Source organism: Microcebus murinus, chromosome 16 (assembly GCF_040939455.1).
Source record: "Microcebus murinus isolate Inina chromosome 16, M.murinus_Inina_mat1.0, whole genome shotgun sequence".
Lineage (NCBI taxonomy): Eukaryota > Metazoa > Chordata > Mammalia > Primates > Cheirogaleidae > Microcebus > Microcebus murinus.
Window position 1 is genome coordinate 65,645,004 of NC_134119.1, and position 27,486 is coordinate 65,672,489.

The 27,486-nt window shown below is 53.5% G+C and overlaps 1 protein-coding gene across 1 annotated transcript in view; it reads left to right on the plus strand.

The window, feature by feature from the left end:
• Window positions 1-25,950, plus strand: part of ARHGAP35 (Rho GTPase activating protein 35) — a 126,119-nt gene extending 100,169 nt beyond the window's left edge. Inside the window, exons 4-7 of the mRNA XM_012761507.3 lie at window positions 10,776-10,853; window positions 12,772-12,903; window positions 20,116-20,221; window positions 21,515-25,950. Coding sequence (XP_012616961.2) covers window positions 10,776-10,853; window positions 12,772-12,903; window positions 20,116-20,221; window positions 21,515-21,872 — 674 coding nt within the window. The 3' untranslated portion in view covers window positions 21,873-25,950. The remainder of the gene's footprint in view (window positions 1-10,775; window positions 10,854-12,771; window positions 12,904-20,115; window positions 20,222-21,514) is intronic.
• Window positions 25,951-27,486: the final 1,536 nt, after the last annotated feature.

The following is a 27,486-nucleotide window of genomic DNA, read 5'->3' on the forward strand; positions in this document are numbered from 1 at the left end:
TCCTTATGAGTTAAGTGTAAGTCACTTGCATTCCAAAAATTCCCCATTGCCATAAAGGCAGGCAGTCCGCTCGCCAGCTCTCGCCTGTTCCAGATAAGCAGAGTTCATCTAGCTTGTGACTTGGCATGGCTGGCGGATTTCCTCGGGCCCCAGTGCCCTGATCTGAACAGCGTGCCCTGGCAAAGTGCCTGCAGGGCCCAGCAGCCAAGGAGAAGTAGAGCTTGTTTCACAGAGTAACTCTGCCCTCTCATCCAAGCCAGAAATAGTCTGGGTGGTAGCCCAAGTCCCCAGGACAGTCCTGATGGGCCTGCTTTGCCTGTCTGTCCCAGCAACGTTGCCCTCTCCAAGGTGGGGAGCTTGGGCAGACAGGCTCCTCTGCCCTGAGCGAGCTGCGAGGAGAGGGGACTGTGTTTGTCACAGCAGGACAAGGAAGAAGGTGCAGAGGGACACCAGGCTGTCCTGTAAGAGTGGCCCAGAAGAGCAGTACTCACTCTCACCTTCAGGCCCCCCTCTGGGCCTTTCATGGAGCTGGCCTGCCTGTGCGTCGCATTAGTACCTGGGATGCTCCTTTAGCCCTTACTCTGTCTGAGTATGTCTGTCTCTCCATCTCTCTCTGTCTGTCTGTCTCTCTCTCTCTCTCTGGCACACACATACACACACACATGCATTGCCTTTCTAGTGGGGTTCACACCCAGCAAACGCTTCCCCTCCAGGTTTATGGGCATGGGAATGTAGAGCCCTGCAGACATTGCTGCCAATCCCCTTTTCTCAGCTGAGGACCCCAAGTTGAAATAGTTTGCCCATATCAGGCTGCCTCTGTGGCCCCTGCCCTGGGAGGTGGGCTCAGTTTCTCTGATCCCTGCTTTTTTCCTGTTCATTTCACTAAAGGAACTCCACATGAAATAGTCTCTGTTCCTCTATGTTAGACTGGCCGTAAAAAATGTCTAAGATCTGCATAGGTCAATCTAGGAAGATTGAACCCCGATACAAGGGTACGAGTCATCCCGTTAATAAGAACTTGGCCAGCTTCTGTGGCGGGGTCTAGCCCTCTGTGGGGAGTTCCAGCCACAGCCAAGCCATGGCCCTGCCCTGTAAAAGTTAACAGCCCAGATCTGGAGACCAGACTCGGAGCAGCACATGACTGGCTGGAGTGAAATAATGAATCCACCAAGTCCCTAGTGAAGTCACTCTGGAAAAGGAGAGGAAGCGGGAAGGCTTCTGGGGGAAGTAGAGCCTGAGCACATCCATGAAGGGCAGCAAGGGTGGGCTGCTCCGACTGTTTATGAAGCACCATCTCTGTGTTGGCCCGGCTTTGAAGCCGCCTCTTTCCCACTTTTTTTTAAAAAAAGAATATTGGTGGAATACAACTTACAGGGCTATCGTGGGGACCTGGTAAGATAGTGTGTGTAGAATGCTTTGGCTGTCCCTGGCCCAGGAATAAGCACTGCATAATTGTAAGCGATTGTAATTATCATAACTGAGACCTTGATTGATTGATTAAGACAGGTTGTCACTCTGTCACCCAGCCTGGAATGCAGTGGTGTGATAACAGCTCACTGTAGCCTCGAACTCCTATGCTCAAGCAGTCCTCCTGCCTCAGCCTCCTGACAGCTGGGACTACAGGTGCCTGTCACCACACCAGGCTAATTATTATTATTAATTTTTTTTGGTAGAAATGAGGTCTCATATGTTGCCCAGGCTGGTCTTGAACTCCTGGCCTCAAGCGATCCTCCTGCCTCAGCCTCCCTAAGTGCTGAGATTACAGGCCTGAGCCTCCGCGCCCATCCACAGGGACTTTAATTTAGATGTGGGAGACAGGGGAGACCTCTCTGAGGGAGCCATGTTAGCCCACCAAAGAACAGAGGTAAAAGTAGAAGGAAGAACCTGTAGGGAGGCCCTGGAAGGCCATCGGAATTGAAGTAAAGTGGGTGGGGAGAGGGTGGCCAGCTTGAGCCTGGGGGCAGGAGCCCTGGAGACCACAGGGTGAGAAGTCTGCGTCTTATCCTGGAGTTTATGCTAGATTACAGGGGCTGGGATGCACTTACAGGCTTCTGACTATGAAAAGCGTCTTTCTTAGTTAGGGAAGAGAGGCCAGAAAAGGAAAGACACTGGCCTATAATTGGTGACATCGTTGCATCCTTTTATTTGTTTGTCTGTTTGTTTGTTTGTTTATTTTTTGAGACAGAGTCTCACTCTGTTGCCCAGGTAGAGTGCCGTGGCGTCAGCCTAGCTCATGGCAACCTCAAACTCCTGGGCTCAAGCGATCCTCCTGCCTCAGCCTTCTGAGTAGCTGGGACCACAGGCATGCGCCACCATGCCCGGCTAATTTTTTTCTATATATTTTTAGTTGGCCAATTTGTTTCTATTTTTAGTAGAGACCGGGTCTCACTCTTGCTCAGGCTGGTCTCAAACTCCTGACCTTGAGCAATCCGCCCGCCTCTGCCTCCCAGAGTGCTAGGATTACAGGCGTGAGCCACCACACCTGGCCCATTGTATCCTTTTATGGGTCATTGGGAATCGGGAACCTGCAGAAAGTTAACCTGTGCCCTTATTAGCAGATTCCTTGGCAGGAATCTGCCGGTGCCCTCAGAGGGTTTCTCCATTTGGGGCCTGCTGTGGAAAGGAAGCTGGGCTTGTCCTCATGTGGGTGGTGGTGGCGGCGGTGGCGATGGAGTGCACCTGTGTGCTAGCAGGCTGTTTCTTTGTTGGCAGCTCTTTGTTTAGCCAGACCCCCCCCACTGTGGTGCTCCCACTTCTCAGAGTCACACTGCCATCACGTGCCACTGGGCTTGCTGCGCGAGTATGCTGGTGAAGTCACACTTCAGAGCCCAGAGGATGTCTCGCATTCTTGGCAGAAGGGGTGTCCCAGCTGCTCCTGGCTCTGCACGTTTATTCCCGTCTCACAGAGCGCAGTCTGCCCGCCTCGATTGTGGGTCCCACTCCTCTCCCTTCCAGAACGCGCCAGGTATCAATTCCAGGATGGCCTAAAGTTCACTTTGCCAGTGTGGTTTCTTAAATGCAGCTAGTGGGGTATTTTCTTGAAAGTCATGGGGAAAACAGCCTGTTGTTTGGCTCAGGCAGGTCCAGAAGCCCTGCTTCACCGCTAATGGCAGGAAATAAGTGGGCAGCTTATGAGGGATCAGCCAGATGCTAGAGCCATATGATGCCCCAGACCTCGTGCGATGCGTTCAGCGCTCCCCTTCCAGCTCCCTTCTCCCTCCCTTGGCCCTGAGATTTATGCCATGGCTGTGCGCATACAATCATACAATGACATTGGGGATGTATAAAGCCAGGGTGCCTGCTTGCAGGGCTGACACCCAGTCAAGCAATCGTAATGGAGCATTAGTGGCCTTCTGTCATGGGGAGAAAGGTCTGGCATTGGCAGAAGCAGTTCTTGATTGACGGGGGAATTACCCGGGGAAGACAGCTAACAAAAGGGCACAGGAGGGGCCAGAGCGACCCTAGTGTGCCAGTGAGAGAGAAGCCAGAAAATCATCCCAAGCACATCCAAAGCAGGAAGGCGGCAGGGAAACCTGTGGGGGGCTCTTTAGTGATAGCTGTAGTAGAACTTCCTCAGAAACTTCCCCTCGGCTGCTTTCCGTATGGAGAGGAGGCAGTCTTTCTTCTTGGGCGAGGCCTACTCATCCTCCAGTTCACAGAAGAGAAAATTGAATGTGAATGGCCTCACACTCATCTGGGGTACACATCTGACCGGATAAACAAGGGAGGATTGGAAAAATCCTTATTATCTGTAATGATTCTGGCGTTTATGGGATGTGGCCTACATATCATACTGAAGGGAGAAGGGAACGGGGAGCTAACCGTGGAGGTGGTAGCATAACATTTAAACGTGCCATCATCTGAGACAGAAACTGAGTGTAGCCAGTTCACATCCGGGCTCTACCGCTTACCCACTTCTGTGGCCTTGGGTAAACAGCTTAGCCTCTCTGAGCCTCCATTTGCAATCTGTAAAGTGGGAATAAAACTAATATTTAGGCCAGGCACAGTGGCTCACACCTATAATCCTAGCACTCTGGGAGGCCAAGGCAGGAGGGATCATTTGAGCTCAGGAGTTAGAGACCAGCCTGAGCAAGAGCAAGACCCCGTCACTAATGAAAATAGAAAGAAATTAGCTGGACAACTAAAAACATATAGAAAAAATCAGCCGGGCATGGTGGCGCATGCCTGTAGTCCCAGCTACTTGGGAGGCTGAGGCAGGAGGATCGCTTGAGCCCAGGAGTTTGAGGTTGCTGTGAGCTAGGCTGACTCCATGGCAGTGTAGTCCGGGCAACAGAGTGAGACTCTTTCTCAAAAAAAAAAAGCAACTATGAGCCCAGGAGTTTGAGGTTGCTGTGAGCTAGGCTGACGCCACAGCACTCACTCTAGCCTGGGCAACAAAGCGAGACTCTGTCTCAAAACAAAAAAAAAGAAAAGCAAGTAATATTTAATTCAAAGAATTGTTGCGAGGGTTCACTGTGATGTTTCTAGTGAAGAGCTTAGAACAGCACATAGTAGTAAATCCTCAGCCAAAAGTTAACTATTATTATCATTATTTCAGTGTGCCATCCATTTGTGGTACTACTTGTTTTCATTTGTGTTATCTCAATAATCAAAGCATCACGATAGAATTAATTAATGGTATTGTTACCCCATCTTTGATGAGAATTCTAATTCTCTGAGAGGTGAGGTGATTTATTCTCAGTCACTCAGCTTACCTATACGATCAGAGCCCAGGTCACTTTGGTGTCAAAGCCCATGCATGTTTTAAAATATTTTTCTGCAGACCGGCTTGTTTTGTCCCAGCTCTCAGAACAGGCCACGCCTATAGGCAGGTGCTGTTGTTGAGGCTTGTTAAGAGTATAGAAAAAGAAAAAATAATGGCAGGCATTATGCAGTGGGTTTTGCATAGCTTATCTCATTTATTCCATTGTATAGTCAGATGAGGAGAGGGTGAGGGTCACATTCGAACCTGTATCTCCCCGACAGCAAAACTGGGGTGCTCATCCACTTGCCAGCCTGCTTTGTACTTAGATCATTAGGATAATAACTACTCCCTAAGTGCCCGTGCTGGGCCTAGACTCCCATCTTGCATGCATAAAAGAGAAGGGGGGTGGTTTCGTAGATGCTTTCAACCTCCAGAAATGTTGCCCACAGTTGTCAGCTAGGTCCTGTCTGGTGTGGGGCATTTTAGAGTACTAGCAGCGCCAGTTAAATTTTCTTAAAGGACTAAAGTGCTGAGTTTTTGTATTTAAATATAGAAAGGAAAAAATAAGCGAGTCTGAGTTTGTCTTGGAGGAAGTATCGATTTGTTGCTAGAAAGAAAACTGGAGAGGAACTGAGTCCTGGCATGAGGAGCAGAGGGGCAGCCCCCCGGGGGCCGACTGTGGGACGGGTTCCGGCCGAGACGCTGGTGCTGGGGAGGGCTCGCTTAGGACCCAGGAATGAGTCCTTTGGACGGTTCCGAATGTCAGGCCCATCCCAGGGCAGGAGGTGATTTTCCCCCTCGCCTGCCAAGCGCCACGGGCGTCCTCAGGAGCCTGGGTGGCAGCTGTGACTCTGACAGGGCAGTCCTGGGGTGAGGTACGCTGGTTCTTAGCCCGGGGGGAAGGCCTCACTGGCTCGTGCTGGTGGGCCACCTAACCTTATGTCACCAAAGCAGTTTTGATGAAGACAAGCCTGAAAGCTTTGTAAAGGAATTTACCCTGCCATGTGGATGCTCAGTAAATATATATTTTTTCTTTCTTTGTATTTTTCTCTTTGCACAAATACTGGAATTTTGGAAAGAAAGAATAAAGGCGTCTTTGCTTTTTGTCAGCTATTTTTAAAGAATGTTTATGGGAGTCATACATGGTCATGGTTAAAAGACTAAATAATGTATAAGGGCTTGCTTGTGTATAAAAAGCAGCAGTTTTCATCCTTTTTGGAATTGCTTTATTTCTTGAGTATGTGGTATCTATCTTTTGCCTGATGTATTTAACACTTGATTTTATGGAATCATAGAATTCAGGCATCAGAGAGATCTTAGGGGCCTGGGCCATCTTCTGGAGTGGCAGTTCTCAAAGTACAGTTTCCTGACCAGTAGCATTAGCATCACATGGGGGTGTGTTAGAAATGCAGTCGTGGCCGGGCATGGTGGCTCACACTTGTAATCCTAGCACTCTGGGAGGCCGAGGCAGGAGGATCACTTGAGCTCAGGAGTTAGCAACCAACCTGAGCAAGAGCAAGATCCTGTCTCTACTAAAAGTAGAAAGAATTTAGCCAGACAACTAAAAATAGAAAAAATTAGCCGGGTATGGTGGCACATGCCTGTAGTCCCAGCTACTCGGGAGGCTGAGGCAGGAGGGTCACTTGAACCCAGGAGTTGGAGGTTGCTGTGAGCTAGGCTGATGCCATGGCACTGTAGCCCAGGCGAGAGAGTGAGACTCTGTCTCAAAAAGAAAAGAAAAAAGAAATGCAGAGTCGTGGGCCCTCGTCCAAACTAAATCTGAAACTCTGTAGGTGGGGCCCTGGAAGCTGTATCATAACAAGCCCTCTGGGTGGTTCTGATGCATTCTCGATTTTGAGAGGTAGTGATTTAGAACATGATAGAAAAAGAACCACAGGCATTAGACTCAGAATTCGCATCACATCTGTGCAACTCACTAGCTGTCTGATCTTATGCATGTTACTTTACCTCTTAGCCTCAGTGTTCCCATCTGTAAAATGGAATTAATAATAATCTGTCTTAAGGGGTTATTATGAGAACTCCTGTAAAAGTGCACGGTAAACACTTAGCATTCTGTGCCTCATTCATAGTAAGCATTCAATAAGTGTTTTATTATCATTATTATTGTTATTAGCTATCTTCCTAGACCAGATATTAATCTTTTTAAACAGCTTCCCAGTCAGATAGTTATCCAGTGAGGCAGGGATTCAGAAACTCAGGCCCATTCTAATGAATGACAGCTGTGGCTAATAATAGTTATTTTTTTATATTGAGAGAATATTTGCCATCCTGTAATTTACATTCTTCGTCGTAGCTCTGTGCCCTAGACCCACTGAAACAAAACTTTTCTGCGTGGCAGTTGTTCAGATATTTGAAGATATTGACCTTGGCCATTCTGAGCTTTTTCTTACTCTGTTCCAAAAGAGTATACATCATATACAACAAATGTAAATTTTGTACAATAAAATTTTATTTCCCAATTGAGAAAAAACAAAACTTACACATAGAAGATATTTGAAACCAGCAGAAAAAAGAGAGAGAAACGGTCTGCATCCAGGACTGCTTTGGTGGAGTGCGTCTTTGGAGATTTCTCAGGTGAGGAGCCTTTGAGTGAAGGCTGAGGCTCTCTCCGATGGACGGGCGGGGGGCAATGGACGTGCGGGTAGGCGTCACTACTGGTGAGAAGTCCACTTTCTTCTGGCAGGTAGGAGCCAGAGTCTCCCCCACGAGTGTCTCGGGGTGTGTCTATGGGTGTCCCATGGCACAAACCCCTTGGAATCCAGCATCTCTGTCTGGGGGCCTGGTCCAGGACTCTACCCCTTTTTCTGCTGTGGTCTCAGGCTCCTTGGCAAGCAGCCCATGCTCTTGCCTGGGTCCTGGTTGTCACCTGTGTTGCCAGCTTCCTGTTCACTAGCAGCCTTCGTGGTGTTTACAGTCAGCAGTCGTGTTTTTTCTTTTTTTTAATTGATGTCTAATTAGTAGTTGTGATAAATTGCACCGGCCAAGCAAATGATATCTTTCCTAAATGATGCCATGGTATTGTGTATGAACACAGCCGCGTTGCTATTTTAAAATGGGATTTCATAAAATAAACATGTCCCCAGATTACAGGAAATACTAAATTGATGATTAATTCATGCTCTGGAGCTGGCCTCGTGCTTTCAAATGCTTCCATTTTTGTGATAATCTATCTAGTGAGGTTCCAACACGCCCCACACCTCTGGTCATTTCCAGATTGCTGATTCACAGTTTGTTTTCTGCCCTCCGGCACTGGGGCAGGTGGTCATTAGGAAGCAATGCAGGGCTTCCTCTGTCCACTCTGCGGGTCAGCGTGGCCAGAAGATAACAAGTGGCCCGAGGGTGTCAGGACATTCTGCAGCTCAGAGAGTGCCTCCCAGACTGGGACTCGGGAACGGCGACATTGCTGCACTATCAAGGACTTTTAAGCTCCTGCTGTTTGTACCATCGCTTTCTTTGCATCAGGAAGGGCTGATACTCAGGGAAAGAGAAAAGAACTTAGAAAATAATTATTTTTTTCAAACTAAGGGGTAAAGACTTGAGCCTGCTGACACATACCCAGGGCTTGCCAAGTTGTGGGTGATTTCATGTGTAAGCATGTGGCGTGTCACCTGAGATGTGAAATAAGTAGTAGAAAGTTTAAACATGTCTGAGAACAGTTTAGAAAAGTCACAGAGAAAAGAGTCTTCGGTGCATTTAGCAGCGAGGGGTGGTGACAGGGTCGGAGAGAACCGTCGCAGAAGCTGCCCGCACTCAGGTGTGCTGCTTCTGCTGGGGGTGACTGCAGTCCAGCCCCCAGCCTGGTGGATCAGTGTGAGGGAGCATAAGCCTGAGCCAGGTATCTTCTGGAGCAGTGTGGGGGCAGGTGAGTGGCAGAGGCAGTGGATCAGACCACACTGCCTCTTAGTGCCTATGTCGTCTGGGGCAAGGACTCACCATTCTGAACCTCGCTTCTCCCATCCGTGTGCTCTGCCCACTGTGGCTCCTCCCAGAGGGCGTGGAGGATTAATCATCATTCCTTTAATAAGCAAGTGAATGGTAGGTTGGTGTGGGAAAGTCCCCAGCGCACAGCACGGCGACCACTCAGGCTGGGAAAGTGTCCACGCTTCTCCAGGGCACAACTTCCATGGCAGCTCCTTTATAACTAAGCGTTGCACTGTAGGGTGTCCTTGGGCCTGGTCCATTAACCCCTTACTCTCTGGGGTGAAGGGCCTCTGTGCAATGAACAGCTTTTAAGCCAGGGAATAGAGGGCTTCTGCGCCTGTGTTCTTCAGCGTCCACCCGCCACCAGTCTGGGACCCCAGAAAAAGGCCGGTTGCTTTATCTTGCCTGACAGCCTCCTCTCCAGAAGCAGCAATTGCAGTGATAACTGGCGTTGAGACACTTGCCTTTCAGAAGCATAATCGACGGCAGGGCCCAGTCCTCTGGCCGCTGCCCGCGCTACGTCTGGCATTCAGTGGCGGCGCCCCTTCCGCGAGTCGCAGTTGCTCAAAGCCATGGTCTTCAGAAGGGACCTGAGGTTGCTTTAGCCGTGAGATCCCAGCTTGGTTTTGCAGTGATGTCACCATCCTTTAGACCCGTGATTTTGGTGACACATAGTGGACTTTCCTTCCCTAGGACCAGGAGGGTGGACTCAGTAGACAGTGCTTAAATCCACTGCAAGCGCCATAGCCTTCCTCTGCAAACGGGGTGGGGGTATCAGTCTTTCACTTGATGCTTTATATTCTTCTGTGTAATTTATTTAATTGATGTTTACTACTGGTTTTTTCCTTACTGCGTGCACACTGTATACCAAATAATTTCCAGAATGATCACAGAGTTAAATGTGTTTTTTTTAATGATAGAAGGAGAGAATAGAATATCTGATGTAGCAATAGGAAAAGTCTGTTCTATGCATAAAAACAGAGGAAGATATCATTAAGAAAATGGCTGGTCTTGAAAACTTAAAATTTTTGAATTATGTACGTCAAAAAATTCAGTAAAATAAATTAGAAGACATAACAAAAGGGCAAAAAAATGTATATAACATTGACATAGTTACTTAATATTCAAAAACCTCTTTCAAGTAAATAAGAACTACTCTAGTAGAAAAATACGTATTTCCAAGAATCTGTTAAACTTGCTAGTTGCCAAGAAAACAAAATTGTGAGTTATTTCTAGCAATGAAAACTTGGAAAACTCTAAATGCTTAACAACAGGACTGTTCTTAAAGTTATTGTATACTATGGTGTCTTTAAAAAAATGTTGTATTTTTTAGTAGAGACAGGGTCTCGCTTTTGCTCAGGCTGGTCTCAAACTCCTGAGCTCAAGCGATCCTTCCACCTCTGCCTCCTAGAGTGTTAGGATTATAGGCGTGAGCCACCGTGCCTGGCCAAAAAAATGTTGTCAAAGAGTAAGAACATTTGATGATTAGAATAAGTTTGCAATGTACTTTATAAGTGAAAATGGTGGGTTAAAATATAGTATTATTGGCCAGGCATGGTGGCTCATGCCTGTAATCCTAGCACTCTGGGAGACCAAGGTGAGAGGATCATTTGAGCTCAGAAGTTTGAGACTAGCCAGAGGGAGAGCGAGACCCCATCTCTACTAAAAAATAGAAAGAAATTAATTGGCCAACTAAAAATATATAGAAAAAAATAGCCGGGCATGGTGGTACATGCCTATAGTCCCAGCTATTCGGGAGGCTGAGGCAGGAGGATTGCTTGAGCCCAGGAGTTTGAGGTTGCTGTGAGCTAGGCTGATGCCACCGCTCTGACCCGGGGCAACAGAGTGACACTCTGTCTCAAAAAAAAAATGTGGACAGAAGTTATTTTTAGCTGTTTGTATATTCTTTTAATTTTTACTATAAAACAAGTATTTTTTAAATCTTAAGTGAAAAAGAAAATGGAGGCACATCTGGGAAAATCAAATCCGAAAGTGTGCTTAGCCCTGCTGCCTGTCGTGGTGGGTGCCTCGTGGAATCTCCCTGGCTTCCCCTGCTCGCCTGCGGCCAGCCTCCTCCTCCTTTGCCCTCCAGTTCCTGCTCCTAAGCCGCCTGCTTCTTTCTCCACAGGGCTGAGCACCGAAGGCATCTACCGGGTCAGCGGGAACAAGTCGGAGATGGAGAGTCTGCAGAGACAGTTCGATCAAGGTAGGGCGCAGCCCGGCCAGGCCTCGGCGGCCAGACGCGACAGCTGCACTGTCCCCGGGGCCTTGGGGTGCTCCTGCCACCCACAGACCCACAGCCAGGAGGTGCCAGCTCTGACCGAGAAAGAGACCACGTGTCATCCCAGTTAGCTTTGTCTCTGCCGTCACGGTGCCATGGGGGAGGGCAAGCATCCCCGTCGAGGCAGCAGGCCCGACGCCACCATCCACAGACGCCATGCTCGATTGCTCTGCCCCTCGCGCTGTGCGTAAAAACCCCTCTTAAGGGGTTCACCTCCTTGGGCCGTGCAGGGGCAGTCATGGGCATGGGACACAAGAGTTGGGTGGAGATGCTGATCCTGTTTGGCCAGAGCCCCCAAGTAACCACAGCCGCCCTCCTCGGGGCCTGCGTGGAGACAGCGAGGGCATGTTCCGAGCTGGGCTGAGCTTTAGGGCCCAGACTCCCACGCCACACTCCCGGGAGGTACGCTGGCTCTCAGCAGGGACTGCCTTCTCCTAGGCCAGCTCACTCTGAGAGGCCTGTGGCCAGGTGGCCACACTCTGCCTCTTAGAAGTGCCCAGCCCGTGGGATGAGAAGCCACGTCCACCTGCGCTGGAAGCAAAAGAGCCAGAGCAGCGCAGGTTCCCAGCTGTCAGCGTCCAGGGAGGGAGGCGAGCACAGCAGGGCCCGGCGCGGCATGTGGCTGGGCCCTCGGGGTGCAGCCAGGAATGGACACCCCAGCGCCCACACGGGCTGGCGGGCAGCGCTAGCACCCGGCAGCACCACGGTCAGACCCAGCTCGCTGGCAATGGGCAGAGGCGACCACACAAGAGAGGGAAGCACCTGTCAGTCTTGTGGCATAGGAGACACGAGGTCACAGTGCGGCTAGAGCCCTACACTGGGGACGCACTTGTTCATACACAAGAATCTGGAGCAGCTTATATCCCCAGAAATGGAAATTGGTCATGGCCGTCAATAAATGATTTCTTCATAATCAGAAATGCAATAAAGGCCAGGCACAGTGGCTCACGCCTGTAATCCTAGCACTCTGGGAGGCTGAGGCAGGAGGATTGCTCAAGGTCAGGAGTTTGAAACCAGCTTGAGCAACCAGCCCATCTCTACTAAAAATAGAAAGAAATTAATTGGCCAACTACAACTATATAGAAAAAATTAGCCAGGCATGGTGGCATATGCCTGTAGTACCAGCTCCTCAGGATGCTGAGGCAGGAGGCTCGCTTGAGCCCAGGAGTTTGAGGTTGCTGTGAGCTAAGCTGATGCCACGGCACTCTAGCCTGGGCAACAGAGTTAGACTGTCTCAAAAAAAAAAAAAAAAGATAGAAATGCAATAAAAGTATATAAAGAGAAAGAAAATAAGAGACAACAGTCAGTGTGCCATTGGCTAGGAGGGGCAAGAGAGAAAAATGAGTGTATTTGCCCTCCCACCATAGGTGACAAGGCTGGAGGCAGCAGGTAAGACAGTCGGTGGCGTTTTTGTGACCCACCTGAGAAGTAAGCCAGCCTTTTAGGAGAGCCGCCTCCCTTTTTCCCTGATGGGGCAGGAGCAAGGAAGAACTTGTAGCACGTCAAAGCCAGATGAGGGGAAGTGGAGGGAACGGAAAATCAGGGTGTAGGGGGTACAACCCCTTATCGAAGGGCGTTGAGGGGGGCAATTCTGCAACCCCTGAAAGAGACCTTGGTGTCAGCCTACATCTGCGTCAATCTCGCAGCTCATTTCGTTGGTACCCAAGGGTGCCACCACCTCTCCAATCCCAATCAGTCCCAAGTGCCTGCCCAGGTTCCAGGTCATCCCTGGGCAGTGTCCGTGGGTCTTGGATGGTTCTCTAGCTTCTCCCAAGCCCCAAGTTTCCTGTTGGCTTCTCGAAGCTTAGATTGGTTTGGCCTCACTTTCCCGACTTCCTTTCAGATCACAACCTGGACCTGGCAGAGAAAGACTTTACAGTGAACACTGTGGCTGGTGCCATGAAGAGCTTTTTCTCTGAACTGCCAGACCCCCTGGTCCCCTACAACATGCAGATTGACTTGGTGGAGGCACACAGTGAGTACCGGCAGCCAGTGTGGCCCTGCATTGGGTGCATTGAGGGAGACAGGTATGGCACCCAAGAATGGGTCCTGTCCTCAGAATGGACACTCTGCTTCTTAGAACCGAGGTTTGAAAGACAGAGGGAGGGAGAACAAGATGACTTGCAAATTGGGCCCCAACTTTGGTAGACCATAGATGCTTATCTGAGTATTATTCCAAGAAGAATTGCAGGTTTCCCCAAAAACTGTTGGTCATTAGGACATGGTTTTGGTGGTGTCAGACTTGAGTTGCGTGTCTGCTCCTTTGCTTATGGCTAACTTACCCTTCCCTGCCTGTAGTTTGCTACTGTTGTCACTATGAAGTTAACATGTGGTCTAGGGCCACAGTCTCTTCAGCAGCCAGCCTCTGGAGGGAAAGGGACAACTCCAGTGGCCAGGTGATCAGTTGGTGCCGCAGCACATTAACACCTCTGGTTTTAATGGCCACCTCTGTATGCCGTTCCACCTTGCCCTGTCAGCTGTCCCTGCCCTGGCCTGCCTCTCTCTCAGAGGTGTTTGTCCATCGTGTGGGTGACCCTTCTCAATGGCCAGCCTTTCCCTGGGCTCTGTGTGGTGCCACAGAGGGTGCCTGACCTCAGCTTCCAGCATGTGGCACTCACTCCCTTTGAAGCCACAACAGCCTTCCTACTTTGTATCTCGGGCAGGTCAAGACCCAGAAGCCGCCATCGCTGTGCGGCTGCGGGAGGGACCTTAGTCTCGTCTCGTCTCTGCCCAGGGCAGAAGAGGGAGTTTTAAACAAGCACGGTTTACTCACAGGGCTAATGGTGTCGGCAGAAATTTTAGAGAGGTTACAGATTGGTGTGGCTCTAAATCCTGGGTTACTGACTCTTAGTGACAGCAAAGGGAAACAGGTGCTGAGAAAGCCCCTACCTGAACCGTGGAGGTGCCACTGTCAGAGCCTAAACGCTGCAGGGCCCCAGGGGCGCCTTTCCAGGGTCCGCGTTTCCCATGATGTTTGCTGCCACAGCCTGGTGCCAGCTTCCCTCTGTTCTGTCCACAGCCGTAACCGGCTGGAGTTGTTGGCAGCTCCTAACTTACCTGAGCCCACCGGGGATGGGGCAGGAGAGCATGGTACTCCTGGGACTGTCACAGGGCTGCCTTGCCTTCTGAAGACAAGAGTCAGGGACAGTTGCAGGCTTCACCCCTGATCCTGCCATCGGATCATAGAGGTGTCCCGGCAGTCACTTCTCCCCCAGGCTCCAGGCTGGCCCTGATGTGAAATTCCAGGGGAAATCTCTGTCCGGAGCCAGCTTTCTCTCACCCTAACCTGAGCTTGTCTCTGAGCAGAAGCTAGAAAGACAGCAAGGTGTGGACTGGTACCCAACTTGCCGGAAGCCCTGGGTTCCTGTCCACATTTGTCTTGACTTGGCGCCATCTAGAGGCCTGTGGAATCCCGGCACCCAGCAGAATCCCATTGTTTCTGCAAGAGCTGCTGACATAGCATCTTTTTGTTTTGGGGAGCAGGAGAGGGAGGTGCTATTGATAGGGAATCGGCGGTTCCGCTGCTGAGGATGTGGCTTCTTGCTGCTGCCACTGCAGTGGCCTGGAAAAGGGTGGAGGTTCTCTGCTTCCTCTTCCCATTGTGTGTTTCCTGTGCCCCACGCTCGTCAGCTGGGGCTCCGTTGTCTTGAACCTGACAGAGGGGCCGGGAGGGGAGCATATCTCACCGCCACGGCACCTCTCCCAGCCAAAGCAGCTGATGAAGGGCGGGGCTGTGTATGTCGCGGGGGTGCATTGAGCCACACATAACCTGCAGTGCAAAAGTTAGCATTAAGGGACATTATGGAACAAAGATTGTCGTGCCCCAAAGTGGCTCTTCCCAGACTGGCTGGGTTTCCATGGCAACATCAACTTGACCAGCTCTTTCGACTCAATGCCTAAGAGCCGTTGTGTCTGTGAGTGTTCACGCCTTGGAACTGGTTTCAAATCCCAGCACAACAGATATCAAGGATCACTGTCAAAAATCGTTTTATTAGCTCCCGAATTTCACAATATTGAACATTGCTGTAGGTACACCCACAAAACAGAGATTTTTGTGATTATTCATCAGTTTATTTTCCTACCTGTTTTTCATGATAAATGTATGGGAGATTCAGAAATAAACAGCAGCAGTAGCCACAGTGCACACCGACTGCGCTCGCGGGGGCCTGGCCCAGCTCTCTGCTAGGCACGCGATTCGCACAGCTGATCTAGTTTTCACAGTGGTCTTTGAGGTAGATAGTATTTTATCTCCATTTTATAGAAGAGGAAACAGAGGCTCTCGTGGGTGACACTGCTCAGGGTCACACCAATAGGGAGTGGCGCGTTGGGGCTGAAGTACCTGCCCTCCCTCAGTACACAGTGAGCTTCAACCAGAAAACACCCAGTGAGGATAGAGAGAGGAAGGAGGGGACTTGAGGAAGGTGGAGGTGGCACCTGAGCTGACTTCAGGAGGCAGAGAAAAAGGTTTCATGTCACCCGTTTTGTCTTCCCCACACTTCACCCCAGCCTTCAAAATCGTTCTTGCCCTGTCTCTCTGCTTTTCCTCCCACGACGGCCTTGTCCCTAACCTGTCCGTAATCTCTCTGGTCCAGCCAGTCCCCACAGGCCCTGCTTTTTGGGTTTTGTGCTAGAAGGGGTGGGTCCTACAGCTGGCCCATCTCAGACTAGAGGCTCCAGAGTCCTCTCGAGTCCCCTGTAACTGCTCCTGAGAGTCCGTCTCTTTGGGGAGAAGGCCAGTGGTTGCATGAGACAGTCAGAGGGACGTGTGGCCCGAACGTGCTGCAGGCCACCTGCTTATCGCCTTGCCCTTCCCTTGTGAAGACGAGACATCTTAAGCTAGAGATAATTAATGACTAACTGCCAAGGTCGCCGGGCAGACAGGTCTTGCTGTGCTTTGGGCTCTTGTTCACAAGATGCCTTGTGACATTGCTGATTCCGGGATCCTGCCTTCCTCGTGTCTGGCCGGGCAGGCTGCGTGCGGGCGCAGTGCGCTCACGCCTGAGCGAGGGTTTATTACTTTCCCAGATATGAGTGTGTGCCAGGCCCTGTGTGGACGGGGACAGGTGGCAGTGGATGGAGAAGTGCACGGGACAGGAGACACTGAACGGGTTATTGCAAGGTCGCGCCTCCAGGGGAAAGCCAGCCTGGATATTCCATTCTGGGCCCGGCAGAGTGCGATGCGGCCTTGGAGTGTGGCCCTGGGGGAGGAGGACGTTCACGGCGGGCGTGTCCTGCGCTGCTGAGGGCTGCGACCCTGAGCCAGGCTTTTTGCTCTTCGGGAGACATAGGAGTACAGGGTGGTCACAGCCTACAGAGTCTTCTTCCAGGCACTGGGTTGGCAGCCTGGGTGCCAGCGTGACACAGCCAGGGTGAAAACATTGTTTGGGATCATGGTCCCTGCCCCCAATTTGTGTGACCTTGGACCAGTATTTTTACCTTTTGAGCCCTGGTGTATCTGAGCTGTGAGAGATGTGACTTGCCAGTCCCTAAGGGCCTGGTGCCCCCCCCCTTCCTCCTGAGTTCTTGAGGTCTCAGTTGTTCTAAATTGGCTAGTTTGTGTCCAGACTTTGTCTTAGTTCAGCTGGCCCCAAAATCCCTCCCCTGAGCCTTTCTTGCTGTCCCAGTTGACTGGCCCCTAAGCTCAGAAATAGGGGGTCCTGGCTAGTGAGGCCTGCGCGCTGTAGGGCCCAGCCCCTTTCCTTTCAGAAAGGATTTCTGCAGGCAGAGGGCGCTCTGCAGCCCCAGGGCGGGCCTGGGTCCCCTTCCGGCTTCCCTGTCAACAGCCTTGTGGCCTTGGCTCAGCCTCGTCAATGGGTTTCTTGGCCACCATATGGGTAACACCCAGGCCCGCCTTCCACTCAAGCTTTGGTGAGGGACACATGAAAGTGGCTGTGACTCGTCCTGCCAGCATCCTGGCACCATCTATTAAATAAGAGCCGCAGGCGTTTTCATGGTGTGGAAAGGCCTGAGGTAGGTCTCAGCAAAGAGGCACTGGTTGGGGTGAGTTTTTCTTGAGCGAGGAGGTGAGTAGAGTCAAAAGCACATTGACAAGATTGAGGTGGCTCTCAGTGCTACAGACACAGAGCCAGGCTCGACTGGAAGGATTCCTTGATGTCCTCCCCCCTCCTGCCACCCACCTCCTGCTGCTTCTCGTACTCACGAGCACTGGGACCAAGCAGTGAGCAGGGAAGGGGGGAGAAAGCTCGTGCCTGTGGTCCCAGCTACTTGGGAGTGTGAGGCAGGAGCATCACTCGAGGCCAGGAGTTCAAGACCAGCCTGGGCAACATGAGACCCTGGCTCTAAGGGAAAGAAAAAAAAGACAAACCATCTAGATCCTTATTAGGCACTGCCTAAAGTGCCGCGTGGAGAAGGCTGCCGGAATTCTTGAGGACGGTCCATGAATTATCATCTAAGCAGGCTCAGTAACTCCTACCCCTCATCCCTCCGGCCCCTAAAGGAAGAAGGAAAGGAAACACCCCTCCTTGATTCTCTTCAGACAGGAAGGGGAGAGGGCATCCCTGGCAGACAGTGACTTTGCCAGCCCCGTTTCCTGCCTCCAGCCAGGAAGACCGGGTGAGACTCCGCTCTTATGTAAAGGTGCTGCCACTTGAGTGCCTAATTATAATAAAACAAACACAGCTGTGTTTGTGTCGTGCAGGCACCTACGGAGAGACCTGTGCCCTCTTGTGCTGAACTCACATCTAGAAGGAGGCATGATTATTTTATCCAGTGAAACTCTCAGCCACACACATGCTTCTTGTGTTTTCTAATACAATCTCCTGTCCTCCCCTACAGCAGTTTATTTTTTTAAGTAAACTTTTTGTTTAGATATAACAGTAAAGGCTTTTAAAACTCAAGGCCATAGAGACTAGAGTATATCCTTGAGGTTGAACCCTTAGAATAAATCTTGGAGGCCGGGCACAGTGGCTCACACCTGTAATCCCATCACTTTGGGAGGCTGAGGCGGCAGGATCACTTGAGCCCAGGAGTTCAAGACCAGCTAGAGCAGCATAACATAGCCTGGGTGACGGAGCAAGACCCTGTCTCAAAAAAAAAAAATTTGGTTTCAAAGAAATGAATCTAATCATAGCTCCGCATAATTAGCTCCCATGGTTTTTTAGTCATTTCTAACAGAAAAATGTTACTAAAATGCTGCTTTTATCAAGTCACACTCTGAAGTCCAAACATTCACCTGTGTTCATCCTCATTAGGCTGCCAGGGGAGCTCCTCAAGCTCTGTCGCTTCCCTCTCTGCAGCCTGTCCTTCCGCTGACTTCTCTAGGTCACACTGGCCCCTACGTGTTCATTCTCTGTCTGACCGTGAGCTCTTCATTTGCCTGTGTGATGTCACTAAGTGAAGGGGGCATTGTCATCAACCCCTTGTACAGACAAGGAGACTGACACTCAGGTGTCATTTGCCCAGGGTCACACAGCCGGTTGGATTGGGAGGCAGGATTTGTACCCAGGACCACCTGAGTCAGGGTTTGGGCTCTGGACCGCCCCAAGACCTTCCTCCCTGCCCAGCCCTCCCCTTCACTGACATCTTGTCTGTCCTTCCGAGCCTAGCTCATGTCAAACTCCTCGTGTGGCTCCTTCTCAGCTGTGACCCTCTGGGCCTATCATTTGCTGTAGAGGCTTTTAACCAGGAGGCCACGGGCTTCCTGGAGAACACGCAGTCTGGGGAGTTGGCGAACTCCGGGACTCGGGCAGGAGTGTGCGCCTGTGTGTAGGTAGGAGCGAGGGCCCAGCGCTTTCTTCCATCTCAGACGATCCCATGTCCCCAAACCCGCTAGCAGCCATCCACCTACCCGCATGACCGCTAGCTGTGAGACAGCTGCCATCTCCTTCATGAGACCCTGCTGTGGTTTTTCTGAGGCCTGGAGTGCAAACTAGGGATATCTCTCCATGCACAAACAAAAGTGTCTTGGCGGCCGGGCGTGGTGGCTCACGCCTGTAATCCTAGCACTCTGGGAGGCCGAGGCGGGCGGATTGCTCGAGGTCAGGAGTTCAAAACCAGCCTGAGCAAGAGTGAGACCCCGTCTCTACTGTAAATGGAAAGAAATTAATTGGCCAACTAAAAATATATACAAAAAAAAAATTTAGCCGGGCATGGTGGTGCATGCCTGTAGTCCCAGCTACTCGGGAGGCTGAGACAGGAGGATCGCTTGAGCCCAGGAGTTGGAGGTTGCTGTGAGCTAGGCTGACGCCACGGCACTCACTCTAGCCTGGGCAACAAAGCGAGACTCTGTCTCAAAAAAAAAAAAAGTGTGACTCCAGGTGGGGTCTGGAACGTTTTCGCCTCACCAGCCCGGGCCACCTCTCCCAGCCAAGGCAGGCCAGACCCGCCCAGGGATGGGGAGCGCCGTGGGCGCAGGCCCTGCAGCCAGCCAGGCAGGGCTTGATTCCCTGCTCCGAGATGTCTCCGGCGTCAGACCCTTCATCCGCAAAACGGGGTGATAAGAGCCCCTGCCGTACACTGGACACTGGACACTGACTGAACCGGGCCGGCGTGGATCACTTGCCTCATCCAGGGCAGTTGTCTCCCTCTCCCAGGACGTTAGGATTCCGCGATGGGCGAAGTGTGGGCGGCGGGGGAAGGGGGTGCATGGTGCCTTTGATGAACTGCATAAGAATTCCTCCACTGTTTCCATCAGCTCCTCCAGCAGAGAGATGTATGGAGGGTCCCTGTGTCTCTAGGAAAAGGATAGAGCCCTGGTCTCATGACAGACTCCCTCCCTCAAAGGCGTGTTGGCGTGGGTGGGTGGCAGCAGCCGCCTGTCCGGTCAGGAAGCAAGCAGGCTTTCTGGGTAGGGATGCCTGTCTCCAGGGGCAACAAGATGAGCAAAGAATGGTGTTCTTTATGGTGCAGTCACTCTGGATTGTTCCTTCTCGGGTGGTGGGGGCTAGGAAGCCCCAGGCACACAGTGCTGCCCTTCAGTGGGGGCCTGGGACACGGAGGTAGGCCTTGCCTCTGGACCCATGCCACTGCCAGGTGTGCCAGCCTAGAGCACAAGCTTTGGGGGAAAGAGTGGGGTTGGCCTCATCTGAAAGCCCTGGGCAGAGAAACGAGCATGTCCCAAGTGGGCCACTAGCCCACTGGTTCCACCAATTGTCTGGTATCTGCTTTGAGCCCCAGAACACCCACCAGCCTCAGCCCCATAAAAGACTTTGGTTTTCTCTCTCCTTAGAAATCAACGACCGGGAGCAGAAGTTACATGCCCTTAAGGATGTATTAAAGAAATTTCCAAAGGAAAACCACGAAGTCTTCAAATATGTCATCTCTCACCTAAACAAGTAGGTTGCAGGGCTTTCTGGTTGGTTTTTCCTTCTAAAACATGACAGCCAGGGTTGGAGAAAAGCAGAATGAGGCTGAACAAGGCTCCATCCTCAGCCTGGCAGCAGTGGGTCAGAGGTCAGCCTGGGGTGCTGGTCAGCCTCCTCCCAGGCACAGCTGGCTCACTGCACAAGGAGCATCCTGGGGCCGGGCGCAGTGGCTCACACCTATAATCCTAGCACTCTGGGAGGCCGAGGTGGGAGGATCGCTTGACCTCGGGAGTTTGAGACCAGCCTGAGCAAGAATGAGACCCCGTCTCTATAAAAATAGAAAAATTAGCTGGGTGTGGTGGCACATACTTGTAGTCTCAGCTACTCAGGAGGCTGAGGCAGGAGGATCGCTTGAGCCCAGGAGTCTAAGGTTGCTGTGAGCTACAATGACACCACTGCACTCTAGCCAGGGCAACAGAGCAAGACCCTGTCCCCTCCCCGCCAAAAAGAGGAGCATCTTGGCTCATCATGAGGCTTCCAGCCTGGCTTTGTGTGAGGGAGCCATGGCCCCAAGTGTGCCCAGCATCAGACAGTGCAGGCAGCTCCGGCAGGGCTCGAAGGCCGTGGGACGCTGTGTAGAGCCTGCGAGCCGCCCCTCCCCACGCTAGCAGAGAGGGAAGAGCCTCTGGTTGGTGCTGATGCCCCCAGAAATCTCCTGAATCGAAACACCTAAGGGCCCCCCAGAGTCTCTGTCCGGCACTCCCGTTCTCCAGCTAGCATGTAGCAGGGTGCGGTGCTGAGACAGGTGCGCACTGGCAAAGGCCAGCCTCCGTCCGGTGGGTGCCAGCCACTGCAGGCAGGAAGCCCTTTCAGCTGTTTCCACGTGTATTCATGCACAGAATCATTTGTTGACAAAGTGGTATTTTATGAACATCTGGCTTGGGACACACACAGACTCCCTCCCTCTCTGCACAGGCAGAGCACTGTCACCCATGTTGGTTGTCGGGTGAGTGAGCCTGAGGCGGTCCCCCCACCCCCAGGGCTTTGTGAGGCCCTCCCCTGTGCAGGGCGTCCAGGCCGCTCCCTGGGCCTGGCCACATGGGGCCACGTGGGCAGAGCGGAGCGGGCACAGAGGACCTCGGTCCGACTCCCAGTGCAGGGCAGGGGCGCGGAGAACGGTGCGGGGACCTTTCTGCTCGCAGTGGCGCCCAGGTTCTCAGCGGAGGGTAGGCAGGCAGGTGCACGGCCGGGGTGACAAAGATGGTGAGCATGATGGGCCAGCGTCCCACACTGATCTGACCATGTGTTTGGTGTCACCTGCAGAGTCAGCCACAACAACAAGGTGAATCTCATGACCAGCGAGAACCTCTCCATCTGCTTCTGGCCCACCTTGATGAGACCCGATTTCAGCACCATGGACGCGCTCACGGCCACGCGGACCTATCAGACAATCATCGAACTCTTCATCCAGCAGTGCCCCTTCTTCTTCTACAATCGCCCCATCAGCGAGCCTCCCGGCACCATGCCCAGCTCCCCCTCGGCCATGGCCTCCACCGTCCCCTTCCTCACCTCCACGCCTGTCACAGGTCAGCCGTCGCCCCCCCAGTCGCCTCCACCCATCCCCCAGTCCCCCATGCAGCCACTGCTCCCCTCCCAGCTTCAAGCTGAACACACGCTGTGAGCCACTGAGGCCGGGGGCAACAGGAGAACCGGTCTTCTCTCTTTGGTGGGGTGGCATCCGGCCTTGAACAAAACCGCGTCCACTGGGGCAGGGCGGGGCGAGCGCCCCTCTCCCCATCGCGTGCTCAAGACCTCAGCGGGCTCCAGCCAGTGGTCTGCTGCAGGCGGGGCTGTCAGGTGCCCTGGCCCGGTGCTGCACACCCGGGGCTGGCTGCAGGCAGCGGCCGTGGGCCCTGCGCTTTGACTCGGACCCCTTCGAGGACTGAACTAGTCAGGCAGAGGTTCCACGTGCTCCCCGGACCACCTGCCCCGCCTGCCCGCCTGTCTGCGCACACCAGCCTCAGGGCGTCCACCCTGCTTGTACAGAGCCCCTCGCTGGGACAGTGCCCTGGCCTCTGCCGGGGGCGGAGGATGGTCTGAGGTTCGGGCCTGCCCAGGACAAGGCCGGCAGCCCCTGAAGAGAACACTTCCCGTTGATTTTGCCCGTCTTTTCTGCGCACACCCCGCAACAGGGAGCACAGCCTGGCTAGTGACCTCCTTCGAACACGCAGGCCATGGCCCTGCCCCCCCAAGGTACATGCGGAGGGCGTCGGCCCCGCACATCAGCAACAGAAGGACAGCGTCATGCCTGGACCGAGCGTGGCTTCCTCTCCATCCAGCTCACGCGCGCGCACACACACACACACACGCATGCACGCACACACACACACACACACGCTTCCGCATACGTTCCCCTTAACACAAAGGAACACTGGAAGAAAAATGGAAAAAAACCTCCGATAATTATAAAGGAAGAAACCACAGAAAGAAAACTACAGACCTCAAGATTCCATTCCCCTCCCACCTCTGCTGCGAGGCAGGCGGGGAGGTGGCCCTTGTCTCTGTGACAGCAAGACTGGGATGCCTAGGGCTGTGGCCTGAGAGCTTGTCGGGGTCCCACTTAGGTCTCGTCATCAGATCCCCTTTTCTCCAAGAAGACGATGGAGCCCCTGGCGGGGAGGGCCGGGGCGGCGGGCGGGACACAGTGCATGCGCGGCAACGCCGCTGGAGTACGCGTGCGCGCCTGCGGGTGGGGACAGGTGGGGGTGCCGGGTGCCCTTGGGGCGTGGGTTAGCGTGTTTGGTGTTGGGTGGGATCCTTGCACACCAGCTGTGGAAAGCCGCTAGCAGGGGTGTTTGTGGGGTGGGGGCTGGGTGGGGGCACTGTGGAGGACTGACGGCCCCCTGGCGCCCTCATGGGGCCATCCTGCCATCCCACCACCCCGGCCCGGTCTTCCCCCTTGCCCTCTGCACGCCCCACTCTGCCCCAGCACTGCGGCCTTGCTGGGCTGCGACAGACAGTGGCTGCCCCCACTCCTGACATTTTCATGCTCACAGCTGGGCAGTGGCCTCTGCAGCTAAGAAGCCTGACACTAAGGTACCCTGGGCTCGGGGCTCTTTGCACTTTAAAAAGCAGCATCTGTGGTATGTTGGGAGCGGCCTGAGCAAGCGGGCGCCGCAGTCTCCGGGTGGCGGGCTGTCTCCAGTTGTCGCTGGGGGAGAAGGTGCATGGAAACACTAAGCTACTCTCGCGCTCTGCCGCCTCTTTAAAAACACAAATCGGATGAGACCTGAGGCCCGGGCGTGTTTTGTGTAAATGTCGGAGGATGGACTTTCTCTCTTCCGGTGATCTGTGCCTGGCCGCAGGTCTGGGCTCGGCTGCAGGGGATGTCTGGGGTTAGTTGTGGCTGAGGTTGGCGGACATCATCTCGTTTCAGACTCCCCCACCCTGAGCCCGCAGCCGATGAAGAAATTGCTCCATTTCACCTCTGCCTTTCTCTGGTCGCACTACCCAGTCAGCCCTTTGAGGAGTTGGGGTGGAAGGGAAACCACTCGGGTGGCGTGGGGCCATCGCTGTGTGAACAGAGGGAAAAGTAGCCCAGTCCCCGCCCGATGCCCGGGCTAATACTCCGCCACCTGGTGCTGGCGCGCTGGGCCGGGCCACCCCTGACATTGCACGTGTGTGTTCGTCATCGGCGATGGCTCTGGGTGTGTGAGGGCAGCGCAGTGAGGACCCCTGTGCTTTGTACCCTACCCTTGGGAAAGGACCGGAAACCAGGCTTGGGGGGGCCCCAGTGTGACAGCGCCCCCGTCAGCCAGCGTGGGCGGAGCCAGGGCCACACGCACCAGCCCGCTGTCCAGGCCTGCCAGGGCTCGGTGCCCGGGCAGCTCCAGGGCTCCTCTCGTCCCTGCTCACTAGCTCTTCAGGCTCATTGCCCGCTTCTCCGGGCTGAGGGACTGACTGTAGGACGTGTCAGTTGTTTCCTAATTGTCATTGCTAGTGGCGCCAGCGCTGGGCCTGGGTCCCGCTTCTAGACAGGCCAGCATGCGGACCAAAGGGGCACTTGGATGGGACCCACGCAGAGACTAACGCCCACCCCTCTCCTCATCCGGGGCTTTCGCTCTGGAACGTGCTTTCCCAGGGGAGCGGCACGTGTCTCACATCTGGGTGGCGGGCACTGGCCTCGTCCACATGGGCAAGCAGGTGACCCCGCCCGGCGGAAGCACAGACATCATGCTCGCCGGAAGTGGCAGCCCTCCATGGTGGGCTTAAGACTGCCTATGGCTCTGTGACACCCAATGGTGACACAGAGGACGGGGAGCCAAGGTTAGGTGGCATGGCTTGTGTCGCCCATTGGGTGTCTCACAGCATGCATTCTGCATTCTGTCACGCTGTTCTTCCCGTCACTAGACGTCTGCAGGAGGAACGCGGAGCTTCAGAGCTCCTGTTTCCTGTTCTCTCGGCTGCACAGATTTTCCCTTGGATTTTCTTCCTGCTTAAAAGGAAGTGTGCTGCCGGGAGAGACGGTCCCGGCAGAACGTCTGTCTTTGCACAGTGGACAGAGGATGACATCATAGGAGCCCTCCTTCCCCACCCCTGCGGGCCGCTCCTGCTGGCCTTGGGGAGGGGGGCCTTGGTCCGGGTCCGGCTGCAGCATCTCATTCTCAGATGTCATCTCCAGCTATATCCCACTCCTGTCCCCTCCTGTGAGAAGAAGGGCACTGCTTTGGGGGCATTGGCTAGAAAAAGTAGTGATCGGTGGCAGAGAAAGGCCCCCGCCGTGGAGGGCCGGTTCTGCCGGTCGCTGCTTTTCCAAGAGGGCAGCTGCGGGGCCTCGGGTGAGTTGCCGGGGGGATCCGGTGTTCAGTCACCCCATAACTCACGTGCCGTGGGGGCGTCTGCCTCGAAGCTCGGGCTGTGTCCAGGGGATGGGACGTGGCGCAGGAAGGGCTGGGCATGGGCGGAGTCCGGGCTGCTGGGTAGGTAGAGTGCGAACCCGGTCACCTCTGGCCCTGCGCTGCTGGAGAAGGTCCCTCGAGCCAGGCCCTGCCTCCACTCCCCCCATCAGACGGACACGGACATGCTGCACTTCACTGTAGTCGAGACAGGGCGTAAGTTATTGTTTGCATTAAAAAGAATCATGTCCCCTATGTACATTTAAGGAAAAAAAAAAAAAAACAAAAGGAAATGTCTCAGAATTGTATGGGAATAAAACTTGTTTGAAAATTTGGAATAGTGCTGCTGCCAGCTTATTTTTCTGGTACTTGTATTTTCACATGTTAAATGATCTTTATATATGTTGAATTAACAAATATTTTCGGTTTCCTGAGAAAAACAAAAACATATTAATGGTATTGAAATGTGTTAGTAGTCTGGCTGTGTGCCCAAGATTCTGTTTCGCAGCAGAAGTGGAGAACTGTATGTAAAGAAAGTATAACAATTATTTCTTTGTATTTTAGGGGCTTTAACCAGCACATCCTCTAGTTGGTGTTAGGAATGTTTGCTTAATTTCCAGACTTTTTTTTTTTTTTTAAACACGTCGTGGGTTTTTTGAGGCTCCAACCTGATTAGTGCATGGCCGGCCCTCAACCTGAGGCTGAGGCATCTCTGACTGAGGTGTTTTCGTTTGGTTTTGTTTTTTAAAATCATGTATTTGCTACAAAGTATTGTACTTGTCTCCATGGGAATGGTGTAAAAAACTGAAAAGGCCTTATGTGATATGTATCATAGTTAATAAATCAATCTTGTAAAAAACCAAACCTGAGAGAAATGAAGGGGGCCTCCTCCCGGCTGCGGCCCGCCGGGGCCCAGCGCCTCCCCGGGTGGCCGGGTGGCCGGGTGGCTGCCCGCTTCCCTCCCCCAGCTCACAGCTCTGCTTCCCTGAGATCCGCACCTGCTGTCCTGCCCAGTCCCCACGGCACGCTGGGGCAAGTGCCAGGGTTTGCTGCCTGGGTGGCTGGGGCAGGGAGGCGCGTGGCCTTGTCCAGCGTTCCAGGGCCAGAAGGCTGCAGCCCTCGGCCCTTGTCCCCAGGGAGGGGCGTCAGGGCCGATGTGCAGAGAAGTGGGATCCAAAGGCCAGACTCAGCCCCTGGTGTTGGCCTTGCCAGGCTCTGGAGCAAAAGAGCAGGACATCTGTCGTCCTTGGAGTTAGCCGCTGTCACCAGCAGCATCCAGAACAGTGCCCGGTGGAGGGAAGTGGGCTGTCACCTGAAGAAGCATCCCTGGCAAAGCAACCATCTCTGCGCACCCTGGGGTCAACAGTCTTTCCCGTTAGGAGCACCTCCTGCTTGCCCATCTCCCAGGCTCAAACCTGCCCTGTCCCCTTTACTGCTTCTGAGCTCCGTGTCCACCTCCCGAATAGCACTGGCAGCCGCCACTTTTCTGTTCCTTTTGCCGCGTTCTAGCGCAGGCGCCGACCCAGCTCGCCGGGACTCTGCTGACGCCCCGAATAGCCCCTGCCCTTCATCTTGCCCCTCTGCTTTACCTGTGCAGCAGTGGGAACTGTCCCCACCTGCGCCCACAGCAGACGTGGCCAGTTGCTTTAACCCCCCACCACAGGGCGGGCAGCCTCCCAGGCAGCAGGAGCTGGCGCCGGGGTGAGGACAGTCACGCAGCCGCAGGTGCCCGCGGACCGGGCCGGGCACTGACACCCACGTGGGAGCCCCACTCTCCACCGACCTGCCTTTCTCCCCCACTGTGATCGGCTCCTCAGCACAGCCCCAGCTAGCCGCATTCTGCCTCCGATCTCTGCTTTGAGCAGCTCCTTCTGCCTGGAATTCCTCCACCCTCAGCTCCCCATCTCCCCTGGCACTATCTCCCCGAGCCCTTGCTTCTCTGGCTCTTGCTGTCCAAGAGCATCGGGGGACAGGTCCTGTGTCCCCCGTGTGCCCTCCCAGGATGCCGGCAAGGGGCCTTGTGCATGGCAGGCCCCAGGCAGTCTGTAGCATGAGGTGGTCTCAGCCTTGCCCTTGACTTGAGGCTCCATCTGTCAGTATAAGCTCACCCCTCCCATGTCACCCCAGACCTCCACTCGTCACGCCATACTCGTCCACCCGCCTGTGGCATGCTGCGGGGGCTCCACCGTGACTCACCCACAGCCAAACTCCAACCTCCAAATCTGCCCATTCCCCAGGTTCCCCCACAAGCCAAAGAGATCCTGGAGGCCTCCCTTTCCTGCCCCAAACCGAGTGTACCTCCAAGTTCCAGTTTGCAACCAGCTCACTTCACTCCAGCTTTCCCGCCATCCTGGCCCAATCTCGCCTGGATGTCTGCCCCAGCTGCCCCCATGGCCACCT